At 38.4% G+C, this 25,331-nt stretch overlaps 1 protein-coding gene and 1 long non-coding RNA gene across 3 annotated transcripts; both read right to left on the reverse strand.

The window, feature by feature from the left end:
- Positions 1 to 2,071: 2,071 nt before the first annotated feature.
- LOC103715320 (uncharacterized) lies at positions 2,072 to 15,002 on the reverse strand. 2 transcript variants are annotated; one of them, XM_026807777.4, is made up of 8 exons: positions 14,743 to 14,944; positions 12,519 to 13,686; positions 11,899 to 12,440; positions 11,534 to 11,785; positions 8,704 to 8,784; positions 3,308 to 3,443; positions 2,736 to 3,205; positions 2,072 to 2,267 (listed from the first exon to the last, which is right to left on the reverse strand). In XM_026807777.4, exons 2-8 carry the CDS (start codon positions 13,180 to 13,182, stop codon positions 2,211 to 2,213), a joined length of 2,202 nt encoding a protein of 733 aa, XP_026663578.4. In that variant the 5' UTR covers positions 13,183 to 13,686; positions 14,743 to 14,944; the 3' UTR covers positions 2,072 to 2,210. The 2 variants fall into 2 exon arrangements, with proteins under 2 accessions (XP_026663578.4, XP_008801127.4); XM_008802905.6 differs by having other exon boundaries at positions 11,899 to 13,686; positions 14,743 to 15,002.
- Positions 15,003 to 20,769: 5,767 nt separating this feature from the next.
- Positions 20,770 to 24,094, reverse strand: LOC148700446 (uncharacterized). Its single transcript, XR_015972109.2, has 3 exons — positions 23,379 to 24,094; positions 21,787 to 21,837; positions 20,770 to 20,926 (listed from the first exon to the last, which is right to left on the reverse strand). It is a non-coding gene; the product is annotated as an uncharacterized LOC148700446 (long non-coding RNA).
- Positions 24,095 to 25,331: the final 1,237 nt, after the last annotated feature.

Here is a 25,331-nt window from a genome sequence, read left to right on the forward strand (position 1 = left end):
TTCTTCTCGATAGAGAGGTAGATGCGAGTAGGGAGGTAGATTGACCCTCTGCTCGAACATTTGATCCTTAGCTCGTGGCTTTGCAACAAAGGAACGATTTCACTGAAGGCCGGGACAGGGGGACTTCCGCATAGTTGTAGTAAAGGATTCATACGTCGAGCTTAGAGCATGGATCCTCTGCAGTGCAGTTTTGTGCAGTGGAGTTCTCTACGGTGCTTGATAGCTGCCATGTCATCTTATCAAAGAGACGGGACGGCTATCAAATAGGGCATCCTTATGTGTCATACACAGCACATCGCTGAGGATAGCTATCCATCTTCTGGTGGTGGCCATCGAGCACCGTAAAATCCTGGGTCTTGAACCTAAGAAAATACCAGAAAACGTAAAGATTTACATGAGATTTTGGGCATTTACCCTGTTAGCACGTTTGCTTTGTTTCCTTATTGCCCGAAGGAAGATATGTTTCATATTCATGTCAAAAACAGAGGAAGAAAATGGATTCCACCCTTCAACAATACGAGACCATGGCCTTTGAAAGAGCTTACGGATACGCATGTGAGACAACGTAGAAATTCTCTCTTCTCTCTCTCACTCACCCACCCATTCTAACTCTCTTGCTATCGAGAAGCTGTCACCAGTGGACTTCGGCTATCATCCTTCCATGGATCCTAAACGCCGTGAGGGTCACCGGACCGTCCTTGCACCCAACTGGCTATGAAATGGCGGCCATCGGCCCAACCGGCCATGCGATGCGCGAGGGGTATAATAAAATAATAAATATGAATTTATTGTATAGAAGAATAAAAGAATTCTTAGGAAGAAAGGAATGATATATAAATTTTAAGCATAATGTATTTAATAATTGATTGATAATTTTGGTTCAAACATCTCGTTAACAAAAAATAATTTGTGTTCATAGAAACGATCAATTCAAATTTCTATAGACTGACAGCTAAAAAAAATAAAGCAAATAGAACTCTAATTTTAAAAATTATTTTATAAAAGTAATATAGCAATCAATTCTATTTAAGAACAAATAATATTTAAATCAAGATAAGATAGAAATTGAGGAAAATTCATTTGGAAGGATGTGGTTCATATAAAAGGTTGGACTCCTTTTTAAAAATAAAATAAAAAGGACAATTCCATGAATTCTAAAATCATGAGATTGCCTTACAGAATTTCCTTTGTTGCTATCAATTTTCTCATCTCATATTAGCTATTTTTTTTTATTAAAAAACTAATTACCCATGCTGCTTCTTCAATATTTTTATTAGTGGCTTCCTCTTTCTTCCCGTATTTAGCAATATGATATGAGAATTTATCAGACATTCTCGTCTCGGTTTGATATTCAAGCACCTTAGGATCCGATATATGAAAAACCTAGCCCTACTTTCTCGACCAATATAAACAAATAAAATCTGAAATACCGGTGGGTACAATATGAAATATTGACCAATATTTTTTTTATTACTTCTTCACACTTTTTTACATCTTTAAATAAATTTTTAATAAACAAAACTTTGAAAGCAAGTTTAGATATAGTTTTTAATTTCAGTTTCCCCAAAGAAAACCAGCTAAGATCTTAGAAAATTTCAATCGCCTCAATGTTTTTCCACTTACCCTATCAGCTATAAAGATATCGGCCGAGAAAAACCATGGTCTTGGTTCATCTCAGTCAGTTCACCTCGGTCGCCACCATTTACCAAGACGGATAAAGCCTTTCTCTTGATGACAAGACTAAGGGCAGTCATTTGCTCCTTGATTCAGCTAATTGTTAACTCCCTCCAGAGTCAAAAACTCAAAACTATGGGGCTATCTTGGCAATTTTTCTTCTTTAAAAATGTGCTCTCTATTTTCGATCACCAACCATGTTTGAATCTAAAATCTCTCATTTGGAGAGGTAGGTAGGTGGCAACCAACAGAGCCAGCAACTGTTGTCCTCAGCAAAACTCTCAAGTTATGTAGCATCCTGCTTAGGATTAAAAATCAGTCCTAAACTAACATTCAAATTCCTCATACCCAGCTCTGAAAGAGAATGAAATTCAAGCAAATGGAAAGAATACTGAGATGCGGAGATAACCGATCACTAAAGAACGAAAATCATTTACAGATTGATGGAGAAATGGTAAACAAGAAGATGACTGAGGTAGTCAGAGGCATGTACAGTTGACCATGGCCAAGGCAGCCATGAAGGTCATCGAACCCTGTCAGTTGCTTATGCCGAAGTACTTCGGATCAGCTGGAAAATGGTGCTCCACCCGTAGCTACCCAACAACAAAAGCTTATATTAGGCAACCAGATCAAAAGAAAGAATAGCAACTCGAGAGCATGAAATCATGATTCCCATACTTGCATGTTATTAGCCAATTCAAAAATGCATGCTCATCCATTACTTAGGAAATGCAAGATTCACAAACAAAGCACATCATTTAACAAGAATTTACAAAGTTGACATTCAGACTGAACAAAAGCAGCAACAAGAAGCAATGTTTTTGGTCAATATAGATCCATTATAAACATCAGCTCCCATGATAGTAAAATGACAAATGACTGTGTCAAAGAAGCTTCAAAGTTCATATGGTTAAAAAATATAAAAGTATGTAATAAATTACAATTATGCATGTCTAGTAGTCTTGCTGCAACTGGCCATATTGACCGAAATGCAAAGCATACCAGCTGTAATATGTGCACGTCATAAGAAGTTACACTACCAAAAAACCATATATTCATACCTTGCCCTCCTCTGCATCTGAATGACGTTGCGGAAACACAACTCTAAGATCATTGTACAAATAAAAGCGTCGCTCCTCGATGTCCATGTTTTTTGTTTGTGGTACTGAAGAAGGATCAGATTTGCATCTCTGCATCAACTTTAAGGATTTCTTAGGAGGAGGACATAAGAAACGAAGATGCAGAGCATAACGGAGAGCACCAGCACCAGTTGTATTATCATTGACCTTTGAAGAGCTATTAACAGACTTCCTATTAGCTAAATGACGCATATCCAATTGACTAAAGCTACCCTTATCAATTTTTTGAGACCGGCTGTTGTTGAATTTAGTACTAGTTTTTGCATTCATGACACAGTCAAATCCATTTGATTCTCCAAGACAGTCTCTGGATGAGAAAAATGTTGAGCTTATCTTTCCTATGCTTTTATTGGCCATGTCATGATGATGACTGTCACCATTATGTACAGAACCTGCAAAACCAGAGAATGCATTTTTAACGATAAGAATTATATCCCTGCATATCATGCTATGTTTGATGTAAAATATTATACGTTCAGAAGGTTTGTCATTACTCTTGCTATGTACACTTCCATCAGAAACTGGCATAGCTTTACATCCAACATTGATGTCATGATCCTTAGCTTCTTCTTTCCCCGGATTTGGAGGAGCCACAGGAGACACTAAAGCAGCCTTCTGACGCATGAATGTCTGCTTTATATTACAAGAAGCAGAAAAATGGGTCATCTATATAACACCTCTAAAATTAATACCAGGTCACTAAAAACTGTTGTCATTATTGTTTTGTCTGAAAATTCAAATTCCAAAATATGGCGAAAGCTAACTGATTTTTCTGAAGGATGGAACTACAGTCATGACAGAAAGGTGCTCCTAAGCCAAGGTCCAAAAGAGAACTGAACCTTGACTCTTACACTAGAGTTCATAGTTTTCCACTTTAAAAGTGCGATACTAGTGGCCTTATATAAACACTAGAATCAAGGTTCGTAGGACTGTCCCGAACCACCCTGTTTGGGACATACCTTACAAACCGGTGGAGAAACAGAACAACTTGGCATTTTGAAAAAATATAGAAGGCAAACTGGATTGAACAGGTCAAAATCAGGCTGAACAGGCCAGTTCTGCCCAATTTTGAACAGTACTGGCCCAGTTCGCCACGCTAAACGACCTGGTCTCTTATAAATCCTCTCCCCTCTTTCCCTTGATCCCAAATCCTAAACCCCTCAAGCCCCCCTCCTATCTCTCCCCACCCCCCCAAATCTCTCCACCTCACCATCCTCCTGAGGCTCACCCCATCCAATGACAACAACAGACTGCATCATCAATGGACAATAATGCCTGGTGCCACTCAATCCCCCCTCTGATCTCTCTGCCTCGTCCTCCATGAGTTCAATAGCCCAATGCCCCACTTCAGCCACTCACTCGCCACCATGGCAGCCACCAAGACCCACGGCCCAGCAGAGCCCTTGTGCCTCCCTCCATCACCCTCTCTCTTAGTCTCTCTAAATTTAATCTAAAATGGTTGTATCGACACTGAACACCATACCATGTGTCAATACGGTATGGCGCCGTACCATACCGATTGAGTACCTGGCCGGTATGGATCATGGTACCGATTCCGCGAACTATCTAGAATAATTGATAAAAAGATCAAATCTAAAATCTGCTATTATTTATTCCCAAATTGCATCTAAATTTAGATTTTTAATGCAAAAAATTATTTTTTAATAATTGGGCATATGATGCAATTTTGAGCATCGCTCCTCAGGCACCCTGTTAGCCATTTATTTTTGCATCTTTTATGTCATAAATATCTTCTTCTGTTCGAGAAGTGTCAATTCCTATTAATTAAAATACCAAAAAGAGGCACCTCAACTATCTAAAGACCGGCCATAAGATCCTGTTCCTTGTATATTATAATAATGATGGAACATACAAATTAATAGGGCATTATTCTATGCTCTCCATCATATTATCCCATTTAGTCAAGCTGAGTAAGCTGAATTGTTTTGCAGACTTGCTCCCTGTACCAACCTACAGCTGCACCAACCTACAGATCCAGTGATCATGCAGAAGAATGACCAGAAAACTGTGAAAAAGTTATACTTGGGCTCCATTTTAGTTCCTCAGAAAGTGGAAGATAGTTTATTTAAGTAGAATTTTCTTTCCTTTGGTTGGCGATGAGAAAAACATCAAATAGATAAAATTGAGAAGAAAAAGTTGGGCCAAACTTTTCATATAGAAGCTTAAAATTTTTCTGTAAAGACATTGATTTTGACAGAAAATAACAAAAATGAAGCGGATAAAAAAAAATAACTTTTCTTTCATTCCCTCTCCTTATTTATTTTCCTATTTTCATTTTCTCAATGACCAAATGGGGTCATAGTATTTTGTGGGGCATTTTAAGGCATATAATTCTGGTTGGGTTTTTTTGCATGAATACCCTTCTAAAAATTCATGAATACCCTCTTAAAATTTAATTATTTCTGTACCCTTATAACACTATTTTTGCACAAATACCGCTAATATAACGGTTCTTCTAACACTGTTAAAAAAAACCATATTTATTTTAATTAAAAATAAAATAAAATTTTGAAATTACTTTTTTGTCCCCTATTGCGATCGCCTTATAAATATTTCTTTTTGTACATCTACCCAGTATATTTTATTCATTTTAATTTGAAACCGGTAATTTTTTAACGGCGTTAGAAGGCGTGGGTACATATGCAAAAAAAATGATAAAAAAAAGATAGAATAGCAAAATAAATATTTTATAAGGGTATACATGCAAATATTAATTTTAAAAGAGTATTCATGCAAAATTCGATATTTATGAGGGTATTCATGCAAAAAAATCTACTTTTGTTTCACAAAGAAAAGCAACACCGTTGTCTCCTTCGACAGAGAATAATACCACCCTTTATGAATAATGAGATTTCTTAATCTAAAAGCCAAAAAATATAAAATATGAAAATCTAAAATATTATTGATGAGTTATGATTAATTATTTTCTCCATTACAACAATGCTGGTACTGATTACATGGCCATAAACTTTACCATGATTCACAACCCAAAGCACTACGTTACTATAGAATCACTAAGTTATCAATATTAGTAAATGACTATGAAATTAATTCAATCTAATAAGCCAATATTTACCAACTTAAATTAAGACTCCAATATTTACCAACTTAAATTAAGACTCCATATAAGACTAGGCTTAAATTAAGACTCCAATATTTACCAACTTAAATTAAGACTCCATATAAGACTAAGCTTAAATTAAGACTTCATATAAGACTAGGGCTATGCACTGCTTGAAGCAACCGCAGAACCTACAACGAAAGAATGGTAACACTGAACTCAATATAGATCTTCCACTCTCATAACATCCCTCTTACGAGCTTTGCCGACCTAGTAATGATAGCTAAAAACTCATTTAACCTATCGACTTTGCCTTTCTATAACACAGTGCCAGCACAAAATTTTGGACACATAAAGCAGCAAGTAGGGCTACAAACAAGTCAAGTCGGGGCATGCCTAACCCTGGCCCGACCCAATTTCATATTCGGGTCATGATTTTGGATCGGCACCCAAATCATTAGCTGCTTGGGTTGGGTCGGGTCAGGTTCATGGAAGGATTTTAGACCGAATAGGTAATTTAGGTTGAGTCAGGTTCAAGTATTATCCGAACCAAACCTGAAATGTGCCGGTTCAAGTCGGATTGGATTTGTAATTTGACTCAAGCATCTAGCAATTTTTTTATAGCTAAAATATGATTATTGATAATTAAGTATAAATCACTAAAAAATTTAATTAAAACTACAAAGAGCCAAATTAAACTTGAATTTTCATTCAAAAAATTTTAATTTCATCCAAATAATTGAACATTCTTAAGTTTACAAATATATTTTGATATACTTGAGGGATATAAATAAGAATTCAGCAAAACAAACAATAAAATATGAACTTTCGAATATAAATGAAGAGGAGATGTACTTGTTGATATGAAAAAGAGGAATTAGTTTAAAGGAAAGCAAGGTTAATCGAACCGGTACCGAGACCCATGCCGGTTGGCTATCGGTTTGGTGTGGGGTAAACATGGCAGTTTACCCCAGTTCAATGCCTTGTTTACCCCGATTCAATAGACCATAATTCAAGTCTTTTAAAGAAGCGGGCGAAAAACCGGCTCAAACCTGTGCCAACTGAGTGGTGTGCACCTGTTCCGCTTCGAGCCGCCAAATTCGAGGTTGTTAGGGGGGTGGGATTTCGAAATTTAGGGCCAAACCAACCCAGTTTTCTACCGGTTCGGTACAATACAAGTTGAACTGAGCAGTTCGGCATAGCTTGAATGAGAGTTTATACAATGAGTTGGAAAAAATATTTAGCGTGAAAAGAAGAAGTTTTATATTTTTTTGGTTTTGGGTCCAATAGGGCCTATTTTTATTGACCCAAATTAGACCAAGATGATATACAAGAGAGTCAAATTGGATCAGGTTGAAAAATACAAAACCCAAACCAGATATAACCTAAAATTTAGATCGGTTCAAAATATTGAACTCAACCTAACCCATTGGTCTTCAAATATGGATCAAGTCAAGTCTAATCCAGTAGGGACCAAGTTGGTCACAAGTTGACCCGACCCATTTGCAGCCCTAGCAGCAACTCTTTACACTCCAAAACTATTGTGGACTAGACGTGCTAGCATTTTGCAAAGGTTTTTAAAATATGTAGTTCGAAGACACATGGAAGTGAGGGCACTTTGAGTTTCAATTATTACAACTGCTAAAACATGCAAGTCTATAGTGTCTAGAATCTAGATACTTCTACTTAAGTACCGCAATTTTTTTAAGCTAACATGATATGGCATGAACAAAAATTTCCTTTAAAAAAAATGGGTAACCAACATAATCTACTTAACGCTGTAACCAATATATATATATATATATATATATATATATATATATATATATATATATATATATATATATATATATATATATATATATATATATATATATATATATATATATATATTGCTTTTACAAATTTATATTACAGGAAGGTGCCTCCTTATCAGGTTTTAGGATGTTAACATTTTTGATGATTTGAGACGTCTGAACACCAACACCCACAGCTAGTGTCTTCTTAGCACTATTCTTAAACCTAAACAAGTATAAATCTGTAGCAGTCCTGATGTCAAGTTTCTAATGCAACCATAAAAGAACTCTTAACATAGACCGGCTAGTCAGGTCTACACCAACATATGATAATAGTCATTCAGAATCATGTTAAGAATTTTATAGCCAGACAACTAAAATCCAAACCATCTCTGTGGTTAAACTTGTCAGCTTGACTTCTAACCCTACGACTACCTATAGATCTGTTTGCAAATTGTTATGAACTTTCCATCATTCTGGAGTCAATCCTTTGGATCCTGCATTGGCATGATTCTGATCCTCAAAGGCCATCCAAACTAGAAAGTTCTTCATACAACTTTTAAGGATTTATCATGCTGAAATTATCGATCTAGCAACAGCAATCAAGTATTGTAGTACAAATGCCATTATGCTAATTCTGGCTATTCATGCGCTTAGGCTATTGCAGATTTCTATGTGAAAGAAGATTCATCTAAAATTGCCCATTGACTCAATGGATTTTAGGGACCTGTTAAAGGACGCTCCATTGATCTAAGCATTCCTTCCAGGTTAGACGTATTTGCTGCTCAAGCAGAATTTCAGATCCTTCAATCTCATATTCTTGTTAGAGATGTTTAATTAGCTATTAGTTGGCTAGCCTTTTGTCTTATAATTGAGCAGAAAATATTTCACAAAACTTATAGGTAGTTTATGTTCTGAGGTGAAAACGGTACGCATATTTTAGAGATTACCAGTCTTCCGAACAACTAGGAAACAAAAGTACAAGCTCTGACACACGTACTAAAGGAGATACCTTTGTTCCAGCAGGCATATCACTCAAATCATAGTTGCAAAAGAATGTGTGCAGAGGAGTCATTTCCGGGTTGCTTAGAACCTGTTAAAACCAACATAGCAAGATATGAAACCTCAAACAGACATTATATCTTCTTCACTACATTAGAATCTATAAATTAATAAATTCAGCCACAAACAGCTCATGGTGAGAAATCAACCAACTCAGAAGCCACGAATTCAGTATTACTGTCAGGCATCAATGAGAAACAACACAGAGGACAAAACCACCCTATTAAGAAAACAAGTATGCAGTATAATTCCAACTTCAATTGGAGACATAACATGCAAAATATTACTTAAAATTTTGTCTAACAACAACTTAAGCATACCATGTCTTGAAAGAATGGTTTATCAAAAATCTGTACATCTTTGCAAACATATCAAACAAGCATAATAGGTCACTCCTTCCTACCTTTAAAGCCTCAATAGAAGTTCTTTTTTTTTTCTTTTTTTCTTCTTTTTTTTTTTTGCATTGGGGTGGGGGGGCTGGGCATCTTCCTTACTTGGATGAGGAAATAGTTTCCATATAGTCACATGAACCTTCCTTTAACTCAGAACAGAAAAATCTTTGCGAATTTAAAACCACTAAACACATCACTGGTGATAATTGTGAGTCCTAAGAATACATGCCAAATTTTTGCTTCCAAGCCCAAGGTTTTACTTGCTGGTGTCAGTAACCAACTGCTACATCCCATAGGCCTGTACAAAGTGGTGGTACAGTACGTCCCTTGGTACTGACACTTAGTATGAGGGGTGTACTGGGAACTGGTTCCCTACCAGTACAGTATGGGGCATATACCAGCCAGTATGGAAACCTTGTCAGAAACTACTAAAAACAAAGATGGCAAGTTTAAGCCACAGCAAAATATAATACATTGCTTCTTCCCTCTTCTTTGCAGTCTTCACTTTTCACCTCTTCTATCTTCTATTTCTCAGATTCGTCAACATACTGCTTCTTGTCCCCCCCCCCCCCCCACCACCCTCTCCTTTCTCTGCTATTGATCTCTTTAGCGGACTCATTATGGGAGCTAATTTCTGCTGGTTGCACACAAATGTCAGATTGAACTACTTGTAAAGGTATCACAGAACAGGACCTATTCTACTAACATTGCACAAAACCTTGAGTTGCTGCATGGTATCAAAGCAAAGAATCGATAAACTTTGTTTTTTGTCTTTCCCATCTTTTTGTCTCCTTTTCAACCACAAAACCAATCAACTATCTTTATTTATTTCTGATCTTTTTATCTTTGTTTCACCCCCTGAAATGGATCTGATCTGAGAACCAAAAAGTTATTCCACCTTTCTTCACTGTTCATGACTAAAAACTACATGAATACCATGTTGAATTTCATAGTTATCAAGACCCTAGATTCAGTGCACACAAGATTGCCATGGATAAAAGTGTTGATTAAGTTCCAAGATAGTTCATGAGCACGTATGCCAAAATGACTTAAAGAACTAATGCTAGTGTTCATCAATCCCTCTAAATGTTGAGAGGACTGCATTCTCTTTAACCAAGAAAAAAGGTCCCACTAAAATGGTCTCCCCATCAAAATCATGAACTGATACTTGCATAAACTATTACTAATAATGATCTGTCTCCGAAAATCATAAGCTGATGCTTTCACAAAGTAATATTTACAAAAATTGATCTTTCTATGAAAATTGTGAAGTGCTACTTTTATAAAGAAAGCATATCTAGTTTCTGGCTCATCCCCCTTTCGAATAATGAATACTCAGTTGTTTGTAGATATAATTTGTGCATGATATATTGAATGTTCAAACTAGTGTGAAGGCCTCAGAGAATGGTTTCAGAAACCGCCGGAATGGGATGGTACAACCGATGCAGTTCCATTAAAACACGAAACTGGCACCAGTACGGGTGTTGAGACAGCTATACCAGCACATACCGGCCATACTGATCTATACCAGTGCATACCAACAGTACCATACAGGCTGTACTAGTCAATACCGATGACTTGTCAATTTTTGGAATATTTTGGTTTTGATACATACCATCGATACTGGTATCATACCGTTCCGATAGAAGAATGGTACAGGATCCGATACTAGTATTTAAAACCTTGCTCGGAGCATAAGTGTTTTATAGAACAAAAGAGGAAAACACATTTCTGTTCTCATTTTAGTGTCTAGTCATGCAAACAAGATTGGTCAAAACCTAGTTACAAAATGGAAGTAATGCATTCATTGTTGGTAAGCTGCCAACCAGCACAATGGAAGGCCTTGTCCTTGCAATTGCAATGATCCTAAGCAAATCCTGGTCAAACGGAACCGTAAAGATTGCTATTATCATCATGACAGGAAAGCCAAAAGGGAACTCATTCTGACAGCATGAATTGCTGATGGGCAACATAAAGCTAGAAGTTTCATCAGAGCATGGAATTGAAAAAAACTTCCATGCAAAAGATGAAATTGACTCCTATATTGCAAGATAAGTGCAGGAGAGAGCAACAGGAATTCGAGATATTGCAATAATAGGAAAGCAGAAGTTGGAACCGCAGTTGATTCACCCTAAATGAAAAACAAAGAGTTATGGAGTCCTGCACTAATTTTTAAAGCTACTAAGAAGCAGATTGCTTCCAGTACTACATAAGTCCTGATTGTTGCACTCTATCAACATCGTGTAATCAGCTAGATTACCAACTCCAACTGTTACACATTAAATTTTGAATCTACAGAAGTGTTTATGGTACTAATAAGCATGCATAATAAGTTGGCCTAACTTACTTGATCATGAATCAATTTTTGAAGGCTAAGAAACCTAGTACCAGTTGTATGCGTCCTTTCATAGGAATGCGCAAGCGACTGTTGACTGCTCGAGAATCATCACTGCTCAGGCTTCTTCTCAATTTTGGGCCTTTACACTTGTTTGATGATGAACTTCCAGCAAGATCAATCGACGCATAGTATAGCAAAGAGCTATCACCATCAATGCTTGTGACAGCAAAAGGAAGTTTCTGAGATGGTGGCGAAAAGTTTCCTCCAGTGACATTAAGCACTGCCAGAAAACCATCAATTCTCTGCAGAAATGAAAAAATAACATATGACACGGATGGTCATCTAATTTGGCATCAGAGAATTGATCTTAATCACCAAACATTATTGTAGAAACAAAATAGGCCTTATCACAAACCTGACTAACTTTCCCAGATGAGAACCGACCAGATAAGAGAGACTCTTCAAACGAACCAACCAATGATCTCCTGACCGGAAGCATGCTCAAACTTTGAATTTGACTCATGCAATGAGACGTGGGTGCAGACTCAGGACCCCAGTTCTGGCCTATATCTGAGATTCTTTGAGGGGTAAATGTATCTAATTCATCATGCAGCATGCCAGTCTCTTGTAATGTATCTCTCGTTCTAAAATTAGTTTCTGATGATATAAGCATTCTAGTTCCATTCCCACCATTTGATCCTTTACTATCCTTTAAAACTGAAAAATCACTTTCAATGTCTTTTGCAATGTCCCTGTGAACTCCTGCAATTTTCATTCTTTCAGCCCATTTAGGACCAAGAGGAGACAAGGAGAGTGGTGGCGAGTGTACCTTTTTCGGTGATATGGCTATTCCCCTAGTAAAGGGTCTTAACTTACTTTTTCCTTTGCTAGGATCAACTCCCCAGGAAGATAATTGATGATAGGAAAAGGGCTCCTTGTTCTCAAGCAAAGGACCATCTGTGAGCACATCACAAGTCATACTACCATGATCTAATAACATGTTACTCCAATTTGAACATCTAGAGACAGACCAACCTGGAGCTTCAGAGCAATCAGCATTTCCAAAATTGGCTTTCTTAAAATCATGTGATGAAAAAATACTATGTTTCCTAAATGAGCCAGAGGAATCAATTCTAGCATCAGCACAAGCAATGTCTAACAGGTCACCATGGAATGGCTTATGAAGCATGCTATTCAGAGGAGACAGCAAGCGTTTCCTTACTTGTGGGCCATGAGAATCAGTTGACGGATCATATCCACCAATAGCTATGGAGGGATGAATTCCATCTACTGCATTCCTCTCAAAACCATTAACAGAGGACCCTGGTTGATTTGATTCAAAACCCACAACCCTCACAACAGGCTGCTGAACACTCTGTCCCATTTTCGGAAGTAACCAGCCATTTGTATCCCTAGAATCAATTTTCAGCCCTTGAAAACTTGGAGCACCATCAATGGCATTTCTACATTTAAACGGCCCATCTGCTCCTTTTGAGAGTTCCAACGAGGTTTTCCTCTGAAAATCACTGATGGAGGAGCATGGAAAATCCACGGCAATCCTGTTATTTGCACTTCCTCCATGCAGCCCATCCAAATCACAGCTGCTTACACCACCAAACCGAGGTGGGGTTGAAACAAGTGTGCTCCGAGTTGTTGTCACTTCATCAGTTCCTTTGGGAGAAACTTGAGGCAAGCCCATTGCACAAATTTTTAATGCTGATGGTTTAGTGTTCACTTAAACTTGTTTTCTCGTTCTTCCTTTTCCCTTTTGTTCCTATAACCATTAATCACTAGATCTACCCTAGCTCCCTAGAATAGCTGGGATTCCTCATTCCATTTTTAACACCATTTCTCTTTGATGGATAGAAGTAGAAAAGAACCCCACATGATCTTCTCAAATGATCAAATCCAGAATGACCAATCCAATCAAAGCTAAAGAAAGTGGACTAGAAATGAATTTTTATATAATTCACCAATGTATAAATTGGATTGAGATAAATTATGTGAGCCTGATGCCTATAAACCTGTAAGTTACCACCATTCATAAACAAGGCCCTTCTTTTCACCAATTACTGTCATTCAGCCCCACCTGAAGCTAGGACTTGAAATCCACAAAGTATGACAAGCGCAGAGCTTCCAACCCCATAGCAGCCATGAAGGAGATGTCATTCATTGATAGCAGCTCAAGAAACCAATCAAAATCCTGGAAGACCAAAAGAAAGACAAATCAAAAAGCAGAGACAGATGGTGGATTTGGAAGAAGAAATTCTGAGAAAACTATAGGTTTCATCAAGAAATTAAAGAAACTGAATTAGGCTAGACAAAGATCCTCTTTCTGACAGTTACCAGAAAGACTTCCACTGCACTTCAAAGAATGAAGCACAAACAATAAGTCCTAGAATCCAGTTCAAGGTAAAACAATAAAAAGGCAGCAATATATCACAAGAACTGGAAAAAAAACTAACTGAGATTCTTCAATCTAGCTCATAAAATCCAAATTTCAAGAGGACAAATTGTTTTCCCAAATCAATACTTGTGAAACCGACCTTGACTACATCCCATCAAACAAGAAAAAGTATATAATTATTTGTTGTCTCATTTACACACTTAAAAAAGGGGACAGCATTGGGAAAGCATGAACTCTACCAACTCCTTAGTGATCGATCAACATGTGTAACCCAAGGGGGGAATATAACAAAAAATCAAAAAAAAAAAACTCTTTTCTCAATTTGTCTGCTCATAATTGCAGAAATGCAAAAAAAAAAAAAATCATTAAAAATCAACAGTAAACAACAAAAAATTAAAAAAAAAAATAGACATCATTAACTTTCTCATCTCAGTTGTGAGAAGGCGCACATCAAGTTAAGTAGTTTTAACAACCAAAGCAAATGCATCAGATAACCACCCTTCTTCCACCGATCATCACGCCAAATAAACTAAAATAAAAAAAGAAATGATTAGATAAAACACCTTACACTCAAGTAAAAAAAAAGATTAGATAAAACACCAGCATCTAAAATTCCAATCACCCACTTCTACCCAAAGAAAATCAAACATGACGAGAAATAGAGAGAAAACTAGGAAACCAATTCCATCGAGGAACTCAGGAGTGCCGTACACGGCACATAATCCTCCGCCAAGCCCCCACCTTTCCCCCCTTATCCGCCACCAAACCGAGAAATTACTCCTAAAAACACAATAAATTGGAGAAATAAACACGAAAACAGATCAAACTCCGAGATCGGGCGGCTCCACTAACCTGCTCCCAACGGCCATTTCCTACGTTAATTTCCAATCAAATCGAAGGAAAAACAAAGAACCCACCTCCCCTCACCGCAAAGCGCTCTCTCTCTCTCTCTCTCTATCTCTTTCTCTTCCCCTTCCTCCCCTTTCCCTTCTCCGAAACCCATTTATATAACTCCCCTCTCTCTCTCTCTTTCTTTCTTGTTTCTCTCTCTTTCTACTTTCTTCTCTCTCTTCCATGTTTATATATATTTTGCGTCATTGGTTAAAACCAGTACTTTTTTTCTGGTATTATTTTAGGAGAAAAACTGTGGCCCGCTTTCGGTGCGTCGCCAGAACTCCGTAAGTTAACACGAGGTCCAATCAAAATCAAACAACCGGTTTGATGGCACTGGCTCTCGCTGGTTGGTTGAACCGGTTCAGCTGAACCGTTCACAAAACACTATCAAATTAAGGTTCGGTATTGGTAACGTATCCTGTATTTTTGGTGGCAATGAAAAACTTCGAGATATTTTTGAGGAGACTTTGGATATTCACATAGGATAGCTACTGAAACTTTTTATGGCATGTGAAAAATGATGTAGATTTATGTAAATTGATCATTATAATATGATGAGATTTTGAATGTTTTCCAAATCACAAACAAATTGAGGGATCTTCGAAAAAAAAAACTCCAGAGATTTGTTACTATGATTCGGATCCTAAAGAGGATCAAATCAGTTGATTTGTTTCTTATTTCTATAAAGGATTTTTAAAATTCGGATAATATTTCCTTATAAAAAATTAAATTTTATTTTAGAGATATGAATTAAGAATAGAAAATGCGTGCACTTCTCAATACAACAAATTTAGCTTACGCAAAGTGGATGTGGCTGCAAAATTATACTTTTTTTCATTGTATTTCATAGGAGGAAAGGCATAATTCACATCTAGAGAAAGAAAGTATTAAAAATCACTTCATGATCCTCATCTACTACCCAATAATTACTTACACTATTTAAATCCTTTCCCTTTTCAAAATTTACAATTCTACACTCTCTTGGAAGCAATGAATCATTCTCTTCATCAATTAGGAGCCATGGTTTTAAGCGTCACCAATAAATATTATTCTTAGATATATGCATTAGGAAGAAAAGACAGGTACACTTTTCAAATTTAAAAAATTAGATCAGTGTATAGTTATACATTTTACTGGAGGAAAGGCATAATTTATACATAGGAAAAAAGGTATTAATAGTCAATCAATGTTTCTCATTGTTATCCAATAATTATCTACATTATTTAAATCCTTTCCTTTCTCAAGAGTAATAATTCTCTGCTCTCTTGAAAACAATTAGTCATACTTTTCACCAATTAGAAGTCTTGAGTGTCATTAATATTGCTCATGTTTGTAATAATTTTATCAACAAAAATTAGTTTTAAAAATCAATATAGAAGGATATGATATTTAATTTCTCTTTTAAAGAAGAAAAAGTAGAAATTCATAATTGATTCATTAAAGTCATAGCTTAACATGGTTGCATTGATGAAAGCAAGTAAGGACCTAAAGCTATACAAGGACATGTACCTAAATCTAGACTTTTTGCTTATGAAAACTTTCTTTTTTTCATATATCACAAAATATTTGAACCATTTTCACCAATAATATCATGATGTGACATGCTCTATAAAGTTGGTGATGCATTGTAAAAAATCTGTTTGATTATAATCATCACTAACAAAAACTTACAAGTTGCAATAAACAGACATCTTGTTTGTACTTTGAGGTATTTATACGATGTTATCAAAAATGAGGGATGCTAGTATTGTTCAAAATCAAGTAGCGAAGCCCTAGACGATAGAGGTGATGAATACTAATGTTGAGAAGTTATATTTCAAAATATTAAGGCAATAGTTTTTACTCAAACAATTATTGGTTTCCTATTAATTGTTTCGAGTGATTGCGCTCAACAAGTTGATTCTGTCTTATATAAAATTGTAAAATGATAAATATATATAAAATCACTACATAGATCATAGTTTTCAAAACTAGCTAAGTTTCCATCAAACAAGCCGTCCATGACCCACCAAGGTGCTTCTAAATATATGTCATGATGGTTAGTGTTACCAAATGGATCATATGAACCTTGTCTTATTTTCATATGCAAGACATCCTGGCCTACCACATAAAAGATACAATGTATTAAGCAAATCCATAGGATCCAACCCAGCTTTTGCTTAAATGGTACGCTCCTTCTTGCCCAAAAGAACCAGCTGCCGAGCAGTGTATGCATCGATAGATTCCAAAATTAGGCTTCACCTAGTCATTCAAAATCTCTAAGCAAAACCAGCCGGACGCTGGGGTCACATGGACCGGTAGGGTTCAGCTATTGGGAACCATTTAACAAAACCGAGATCAGGAGGAACAACTAGTCCTCCACAAGGAAGAAGCTTGGTCGCGTTCCTCCCTGGCTCGCCGTCCTTCACATGAGCCATCGGGCAATAAAAAGACATTTATACCCTTATCCTTCGTCAAATTGACCGACATAGCCCGCCTTCTGATCCACTACGCTTGTGGGGAGAGGCAAACATGCGCTAGAGGACAAAATCGTCATTAGGACAATCGGTTCCACGGGACGTGACGACGGTCCACGATGACGGCCGAGGCCGCGTCGAGACCGTCTGATCGGTAGTCCTCAATCGATGGACCCCGGCTCTCTCTCTCTCTCTCTCTCTCTCTCTCTCTCTCTCGATCTCTGTCTCTCTCTCTCTCTTCTCAGCCACACGAAACGAAGCAAGTGGGTCACACGTGTCGAGCGACTGGAGCGAGCGGCCGAACGTGTCGAGAGATGGGATGGAGTTGGGCCGTCCCTCCGTACATCCCTTTCATTATTTATTTCCGACCGTTGGAGATGACGCTGGGGAGTTGCGGCCATTTGCTGTGGGTAGCATGATGACTTCAATGCAGTCCTCCAAGTATGGCAACTCGGCCGACACCCAAATCTGCACCCTCTCCCCAGAAGGGGCCCACTCCGTCCCAAATGGGTCCCACATGTTTCGTGGGAATTGGTGTGGATGGAGGTCGGTGCCGGAGTTGGATTGAGATTTTGGGAATTGGGAGAGATTTTTTCCACTTTCTAAGGCCGTGGTGAGCGCCACAAGACATGGTGGGATGAGGTTTGTGGACCAAGATGTGCTGGGGACCAGGTCCATTACAATTGTTGAGCTCATCTCATGTTACATTGTTACTTGAGAGATGGAGAATTCTTCAAACAGGATTGCTGAGATTCTTGGTCTGATGGGCTCTTGGGTTACTGGCTTAAAGATGGTAGTCCTTTTATTTTAAAATTTATCCAATGAAGATATTGTATTGAGTATTTTATACTGACCCTTTCTCGAGATTTGAGATAATTATAGATTTCCCACCTAATATTTCAGAAATATACATTCCACTATTTAACTTTTGTTATGTACCTAACACATAACCCCTTACCATTATCTTTCGGTTAAATAATCTAATGATTTTGCTGATGTCATCACTCTTTAACGTATTTGAATCTTAAAATATTTTATATTTTTATTATTTTCTTTTTATTTCTTTTGCTATATGAATTTTTTTTCTAAACTTCAACTTTTTATGTTTGGCCATATTATTCCCAAAAATTGATCTTTTGATGATGCTTAAAACTTGGCCAAAGAAATATAGTTATTAAAATTCAAGATATTTGTATATAATTTATGAGTTTTAGGCTTTGAGAGCCTAATTATGTTATGTGGCTATTCATGGCTACTGGAATCTATGACTAGAAGTAGGTATGGCCCATTTCAAACCCCAAATCTAATATAAATTATATATAAATATTTTGAATTTTAAGAAGCATACTCTTTTGGTTGAGCTCTAATCATCATCACAAGTTCAATATTTAGAAATAATTGGGCCAAACATAAAAATTTCAAATTTGAAAATTCAAATGATAAAAGGAATTAAAAGAAAATAATAAAAATAAAAAATATAAGATATTTAAGACTCAAATAAGTTAGAGAGTAATGATGCCAGCAAGATCCATTGGCCTATTTTAAAAAAAAAAGATAGCAGTAGGGAGTTAGTTATGTGTATATTTCCGAAACGTTGGTGGAAGTTTGTAATTTTCCCAAACCTCGAGGAGGGTCAGAATAATTTACGTTATTGTATTTAACGGTTTTCTAGTTTAACTTAGCTGCCATGGATGGTGCTTAATGTATATATATTTGGGATACCATGTAAGATATAAACGTTCCTCTCTATGCATATATAAAAAAAAGTTAGAAACTAAGCCTTATTGCACAAGTTCATTGAAGAAAGAAGATTCTACCTTTCAATTTTTCTAATAATGACCGCTTGCTTAAATAGTATCTTCTCTTTCTGCTTGAGCAAGATTCCAACTAAAAATAGGATGGTTATATGTAAAAATATAGGAATGAATCCCTCATGATCTTAGAAAAATTGAGCATATGTAATCTTTGATTAATTCTAAAGATAGTCATAGAGGTTGATAACCTAGCAATCCCTCACTTGTAAGATGAGATTTGGAGCTTGTTTAGGGCCGGAAACGAGTCGAATTATGTCTGACCGTATCCATTTCTATATCTGATTCGGGTTAGATTTGAATACTGTTTTTTTGGTCTAATTAGATCCAGATACGAATCTAGATAGTCAATTTAAAAAATCTTCTACATATGGATCTGGATAATTCAAAAATCTTTCGAATATGGATACGAATGCAGATACATCTGATTTTCTCGAATTTGGATTTGGATCCGGATATTCATATACAAAAGTAAGTGAAAGAAGAAGTTTAAGTTAAGTTAAATCAGAAAATCAATTAAGTGATTAACTAAACCTAAACTAAAGAAAATCCAGATATTGGATGACCGTCACTTAAGACAGTAACTCGAATACAGAATACCCAATTCGAATAAAATTCTTCGAATCACCTTGCACGTCTGAAAGGTTCAAACCTCTCATTCGTCAGTTTTGTCTTTCTTTTCTTTTCGTCGTCTTCAAGCAACTACAGTTTCGGAGGTCCATTTATTTCCTAATTTTCACTCGGCAATTGCAATCGGCAATAGCTATGAGACATCTTGGAAGCATTATAGATCCTGTCTACTTTGGTGATGAGCAACCTTGAGCGGTATATCCTTTATGAAATTATTAGTTTTTATTATTAATAAATACTTATTAAAATTATATATTTTTTTAATTGAATTTTTTCTTTATGATCATGTCTTTATTGCTAGTTTTTATCATTGAATTTTGTTCAAATTTAATTAATATCCGAAAAAATATCTAATTTATATCTGTATTGGGATAAGAAAATATGGATATATTTAATATCCAATTTGTATCCGTATTTATTTATAGTAAATATGAATATGCTCAATATCCGATTCGTATCTATATCTGCTTCGAAAAAATATATATATTAATTTTAATATCCGTTTAATATTCATATTCGTTAAAAAATATGGATACAAATATGGACATATTAATATCCAATCTATATCTGATCTTTTTTCAGCCCTAAGCTTGTTACATTGTTGACAGTGATTTGATCTTTGGATGCATACTCAATTGTAGGTTGTAAGCTCATCTAGGGTCAGGTCGGGCTTGGGTTTGCAGCTTATTATTGAATAAAAAAGAAGAAAGAAAAATTATTCAGCCAAAAAATGAAGGAAACAAAAAAGAAAAAAGCTAAAACGAAAGAGGACTTAGAGCGGTCAACGTTGGAGTCCGGAGTTTAGTTATCATACTTAGAGAACTTTTTATGTTGGTGTGTACCAAAACAAAAGAAAAAAACTTTATGTTGGTCATAGGCTTTAGTTAGATCTTGGATGTGGTGAAGTCTGGTCCATCTTAATGTCTCATAGTTACATCTCCCAGCTCAAAGGCATTTCCATTTTTTATGTGATTCCTGTCACGCCCCGGACCCGGATCCGTGACACGGCCGTGCTATTGCCGACTACCGCCCACAATAGCACGCAGCCTCATACCTGGGTAACAGGGTAGTTAAACCAACCGAATCTTTTCATATGAAAGCATTCTTAGTACATCATGCTGGTCAGTACCCAAATACAGAGCTTCTATGTAGTTTATGTACACAAAAGTATACTTGCTTTACCCCAAAAGAAAGAAGCCCTGATACCAAATTAACGTGTCTCTGGCAGCTATCAGTGGCGAGGATCTGAAAGAAAAAGTAAATGAACGGATATGAGCTACACGGCTCAGTAAGTAATCCTGCATAATCCTACCGGATCAACCAGTAGGCTAAACATGTAAATCAGGGTTTGAGAAGTTGACATGCGTATTATCTAATAATCATCATGGCATAATATGTATGCAATTTAAACAAGCAGTAGTGCAAATCACAAAATTTTCATAATATAAGCATATGAAACCGTGCCCCCGGCATGCCGTGGTCCTTTTTCTCTCGGATGCTACCGCGAAGTCAGACTCGACCACTGGCGGGGCCAGCTCAGTTACTATTCAGCCACTGGCGGGGCAGGCTCAGTTACTATTCAGCCACTGGCGGGGCAAGCTCAGTTACTATTCAGCCACTGGCGGGGCAGGCCCAATTCCAATTCAGCCACTGGCGGGGCAGGCTCAGTTACTATTCAGCCACTGGCGGGGCAGCTCAGTTACTATTCAGCCACTGGCGGGGCAGCTCAGTTACTATTCAGCCACTGGCGGCTCAGTCATTCTCAGTAGCATCTTTGAGCCCATTATAGTGCCTCTGGGCTAGCTAAGACTTTATTAACTTACATGCATGATTAAAATATCAGTATCATCATGTTGCATACATAGCCATAGCTTCTGGGATCATGCAAGTTACTTATGCATTGTAACATATCATGCATGAAACATATATTCTTAAAATAAATGCTTAGGAAACATTAATAACATGACATGATCCATAACAGGATTAGGACAGGTTACTTACTTTCTTCACAAATCATGTATACAATTCAAATTGTATGAAAAACACTGGTTCATCTTATAAAACGTAATACCAGATCTACGATAAGATTAAGACAGATTACTTACTTCAATTCGCTTTCCAAATTGCTCAAGTCCAGGTGACAAATCCTTAATCACCTAAAACAACATCATAGGGTTTACATTATTCCCCATTTATTTATTACAAAATCTCTTAGTTCATCATACTATGAACTTACTTGCTTGGGTCCTATCCAAAGATTTAGCCCAAGTCCAATTTGAAGCCTTTGGGGTTCGATTTAAAACCAAATTGGGTCCACATGGGTTGATTGGGTTTTTAATTAAAGGATTGGGCCTCGTTTATAATTGGGTCCAACCTTTTCTAGCCAATTGGATCCTCTGATTTGGTCAATGTGGCTCATTTGGGCCTGAGTCAGGATTAGCCCAAGGTCAATTCGACCTTCTGTCAGTTGAATTGGGCTTGAATTGGGCCTGATTTACAATCAATTAGGTCTGCTGAGACCAACTCAGCTTAATTGGATTCGGACCCAATTTAATTTGGGCTTAATTCGGTTCAGATTTGACCCAATTTGCAGTTTGGGCTCGTCCAGACTTAGCCCAATCTAATTGAGCTCGGATTTAGACTTAGCCCAGTCTAATTGGGCTTGGGTTAGTCAAATTTGGCTAAACCTATTTCATTTTTTTTTTCTTCTCTTTTCCTTCTTTTTCTTTTCTTTTTCTTTTCCTTTCCCCTTTTTTTTTCTTTCCTTTTCTTCTCTTCTCCTTTTTCTTTTCTTCTCCTTCCCGAAGCTTCTTCTCCTCCCTTCTTCTCTTTCATCCCAATCTCCCCCTTCCTCTCTTTTCCGACGAAGGCAGGACGGCGAGCGGAGGGGGCCGGGCCACGACCGGCGGCGTCCGCGGCCAGGCCCCGTGGCGTCCCCGGCCGAGCCTACGGCGCTCTCGGCCGCGCCTGCGGTCGACGCTCGTGTCGACGGTGCTCGCAGCCGAAGCCGGCGGCCACCGCACACGACGCCGAGCTGATGAGTCCCCTCTCCCTCTTTTCTTCTTTCTTTCCTTCTTTCCTTCTTTCTTTTCTTCCCGTTTTTTTTTCTTCTCTGTTTCCCCTCTCTTCTTTCGTGACCATAGAGGGGGGGCGACCCCATGCCGGGGCTCGGAGGGCCGGATTGAGGTCGGTCGGCGGCTTCCGTGGCGCCTGCAGCAGCCGCGGCCCGTGGTCGCCGACCCTCTCTCCTTCCCGTGGAGAAGAGAGACCTCGAGGGAGGAACAGTCCGCGGCGGGGACCAACGGCGCTGACGACGCTCGCGGCCGCACACGGGAGTCCCCTCTTCCCTCTCTCCTTTTTCTTCTTTCTCCTCCCTTCTTCTCTTCACCGAGACCCCCCTATCCCACTCTAATCTCCTCCCCTTCCCATCTCAAGGAAGAAGAGGAGGCGGCTTGGGAGAGGCCGAGCTTGGGGTCACGCCACGGCCGGCGGCGCCCGCGGCTGACTCCTGCGGCCGTGTCCGTGGCCGTGCTCGCAGCCGGTCCGCGGCCTGTGCCTGCGGCCGAGCCGAGGCCGGCAACGTTCACGCCGTCGGCGACGTCCCTGGCTGCGCATGGTTAACCCCCTCCCCCTTCATCTTCTTTTCTTTTAATTCATACGCTGAACAATTGAAAGGAGGTAGCCGAGAGGGATTTACCTTGATTCCGAAGGAGATTGCAGTATCCCGTGCTCCGGTGCCTCCATTCCAACACCTCCTCTGCCGGTTCACAGGTTCTTGAGATTTTTGAAGGGAGAACTAGTAGGTTTTTAAGTGGTTTAGGGGGGGGGGGTGCGAGGTGTCACGCCCAGCTTCCTCCTCATGAAAGGCTTAACAGCTGGGTCTTCCACAGCTTCCCAGCTGGCCCTACCCTAGTCACATCCATCCTCAGGCTATGAGATAGCAGCCATCAAATGGCTGCCAACAATGGGCCCAAATGCTCAAGTACGGGCCCAAAAAGGTTTTGGGCTCAAATTGGGCCCGGATATTACATCCTACCTCCCTTAAAATAAATTTCGTCCTCGAAATTAAACATACCTCAGGTGGACCGATGTAGTGAGGACTCATTTTGCCGTATTGCCCGAATCGGGCAACACTCCTCGAAAGGGACATTTTTAGGTAGACAAAGTTTCCCTCCAAAAATTTCAGTTCTCATAGCTTAACAAGAATCGCCCGGTAGGGGGCCTTGAAGATGGGTCCCTCTCCTAAGATCGATGGTGAATTCGATTTCTCAACCAGGGGTAATTCCGGTAATTCATCAGGGTAAATGTCTGAGTATTCCCTATTTCTTATAGCTACCTAGCAGTCAAGAGTTTAGGGTGAAACTGAAATAAATTGCTTTCTTCGACTAAGGTATTATGACAATCTTAACATATTATGATACTCCCAACTACCCATTACCCCAAATTTTTTTTACGGTTATAGTCTTGTTAAACCTAGAGCTCTGATACCACTAGATGTTACGCCCCGGACCCGGATCCGTGACACGGCCGTGCTATTGCCGACTACCGCCCACAATAGCACGCAGCCTCATACCTGGGTAACAGGGTAGTTAAACCAACCGAATCTTTTCATATGAAAGCATTCTTAGTACATCATGCTGGTCAGTACCCAAATACAGAGCTTCTATGTAGTTTATGTACACAAAAGTATACTTGCTTTACCCCAAAAGAAAGAAACCCTGATACCAAATTAACGTGTCTCTGGCAGCTATCAGTGGCGAGGATCTGAAAGAAAAAGTAAATGAACGGATATGAGCTACACGGCTCAGTAAGTAATCCTGCATAATCCTACCGGATCAACCAGTAGGCTAAACATGTAAATCAGGGTTTGAGAAGTTGACATGCGTATTATCTAATAATCATCATGGCATAATATGTATGCAATTTAAACAAGCAGTAGTGCAAATCACAAAATTTTCATTATATAAGCATATGAAACCGTGCCCCCGGCATGCCGTGGTCCTTTTTCTCTCGGATGCTACTGCGAAGTCAGACTCGACCACTGGCGGGGCCAGCTCAGTTACTATTCAGCCACTGGCGGGGCAGGCTCAGTTACTATTCAGCCACTGGCGGGGCAAGCTCAGTTACTATTTAGCCACTGGCGGGGCAGGCCCAATTCCAATTCAGCCACTGGCGGGGCAGGCTCAGTTACTATTCAGCCACTGGCGGGGCAGCTCAGTTACTATTCAGCCACTGGCGGGGCAGCTCAGTTACTATTCAGCCACTGGCGGCTCAGTCATTCTCAGTAGCATCTTTGAGCCCATTATAGTGCCTCTGGGCTAGCTAAGACTTTATTAACTTACATGCATGATTAAAATATCAGTATCATCATGTTGCATACATAGCCATAGCTTCTGGGATCATGCAAGTTACTTATGCATTGTAACATATCATGCATGAAACATATATTCTTAAAATAAATGCTTAGGAAACATTAATAACATGACATGATCCATAACAGGATTAGGACAGGTTACTTACTTTCTTCACAAATCATGTATACAATTCAAATTGTATGAAAAACACTGGTTCATCTTATAAAACGTAATACCAGATCTACGATAAGATTAAGACAGATTACTTACTTCAATTCGCTTTCCAAATTGCTCAA

The sequence above is a fragment of the Phoenix dactylifera genome, chromosome 12 (genome assembly GCF_051530095.1).
Source record: "Phoenix dactylifera cultivar Ajwa chromosome 12, Ajwa_hap1_PhDact_Kaust_v1.1, whole genome shotgun sequence".
Taxonomy (NCBI): Eukaryota; Viridiplantae; Streptophyta; class Magnoliopsida; order Arecales; family Arecaceae; genus Phoenix; species Phoenix dactylifera.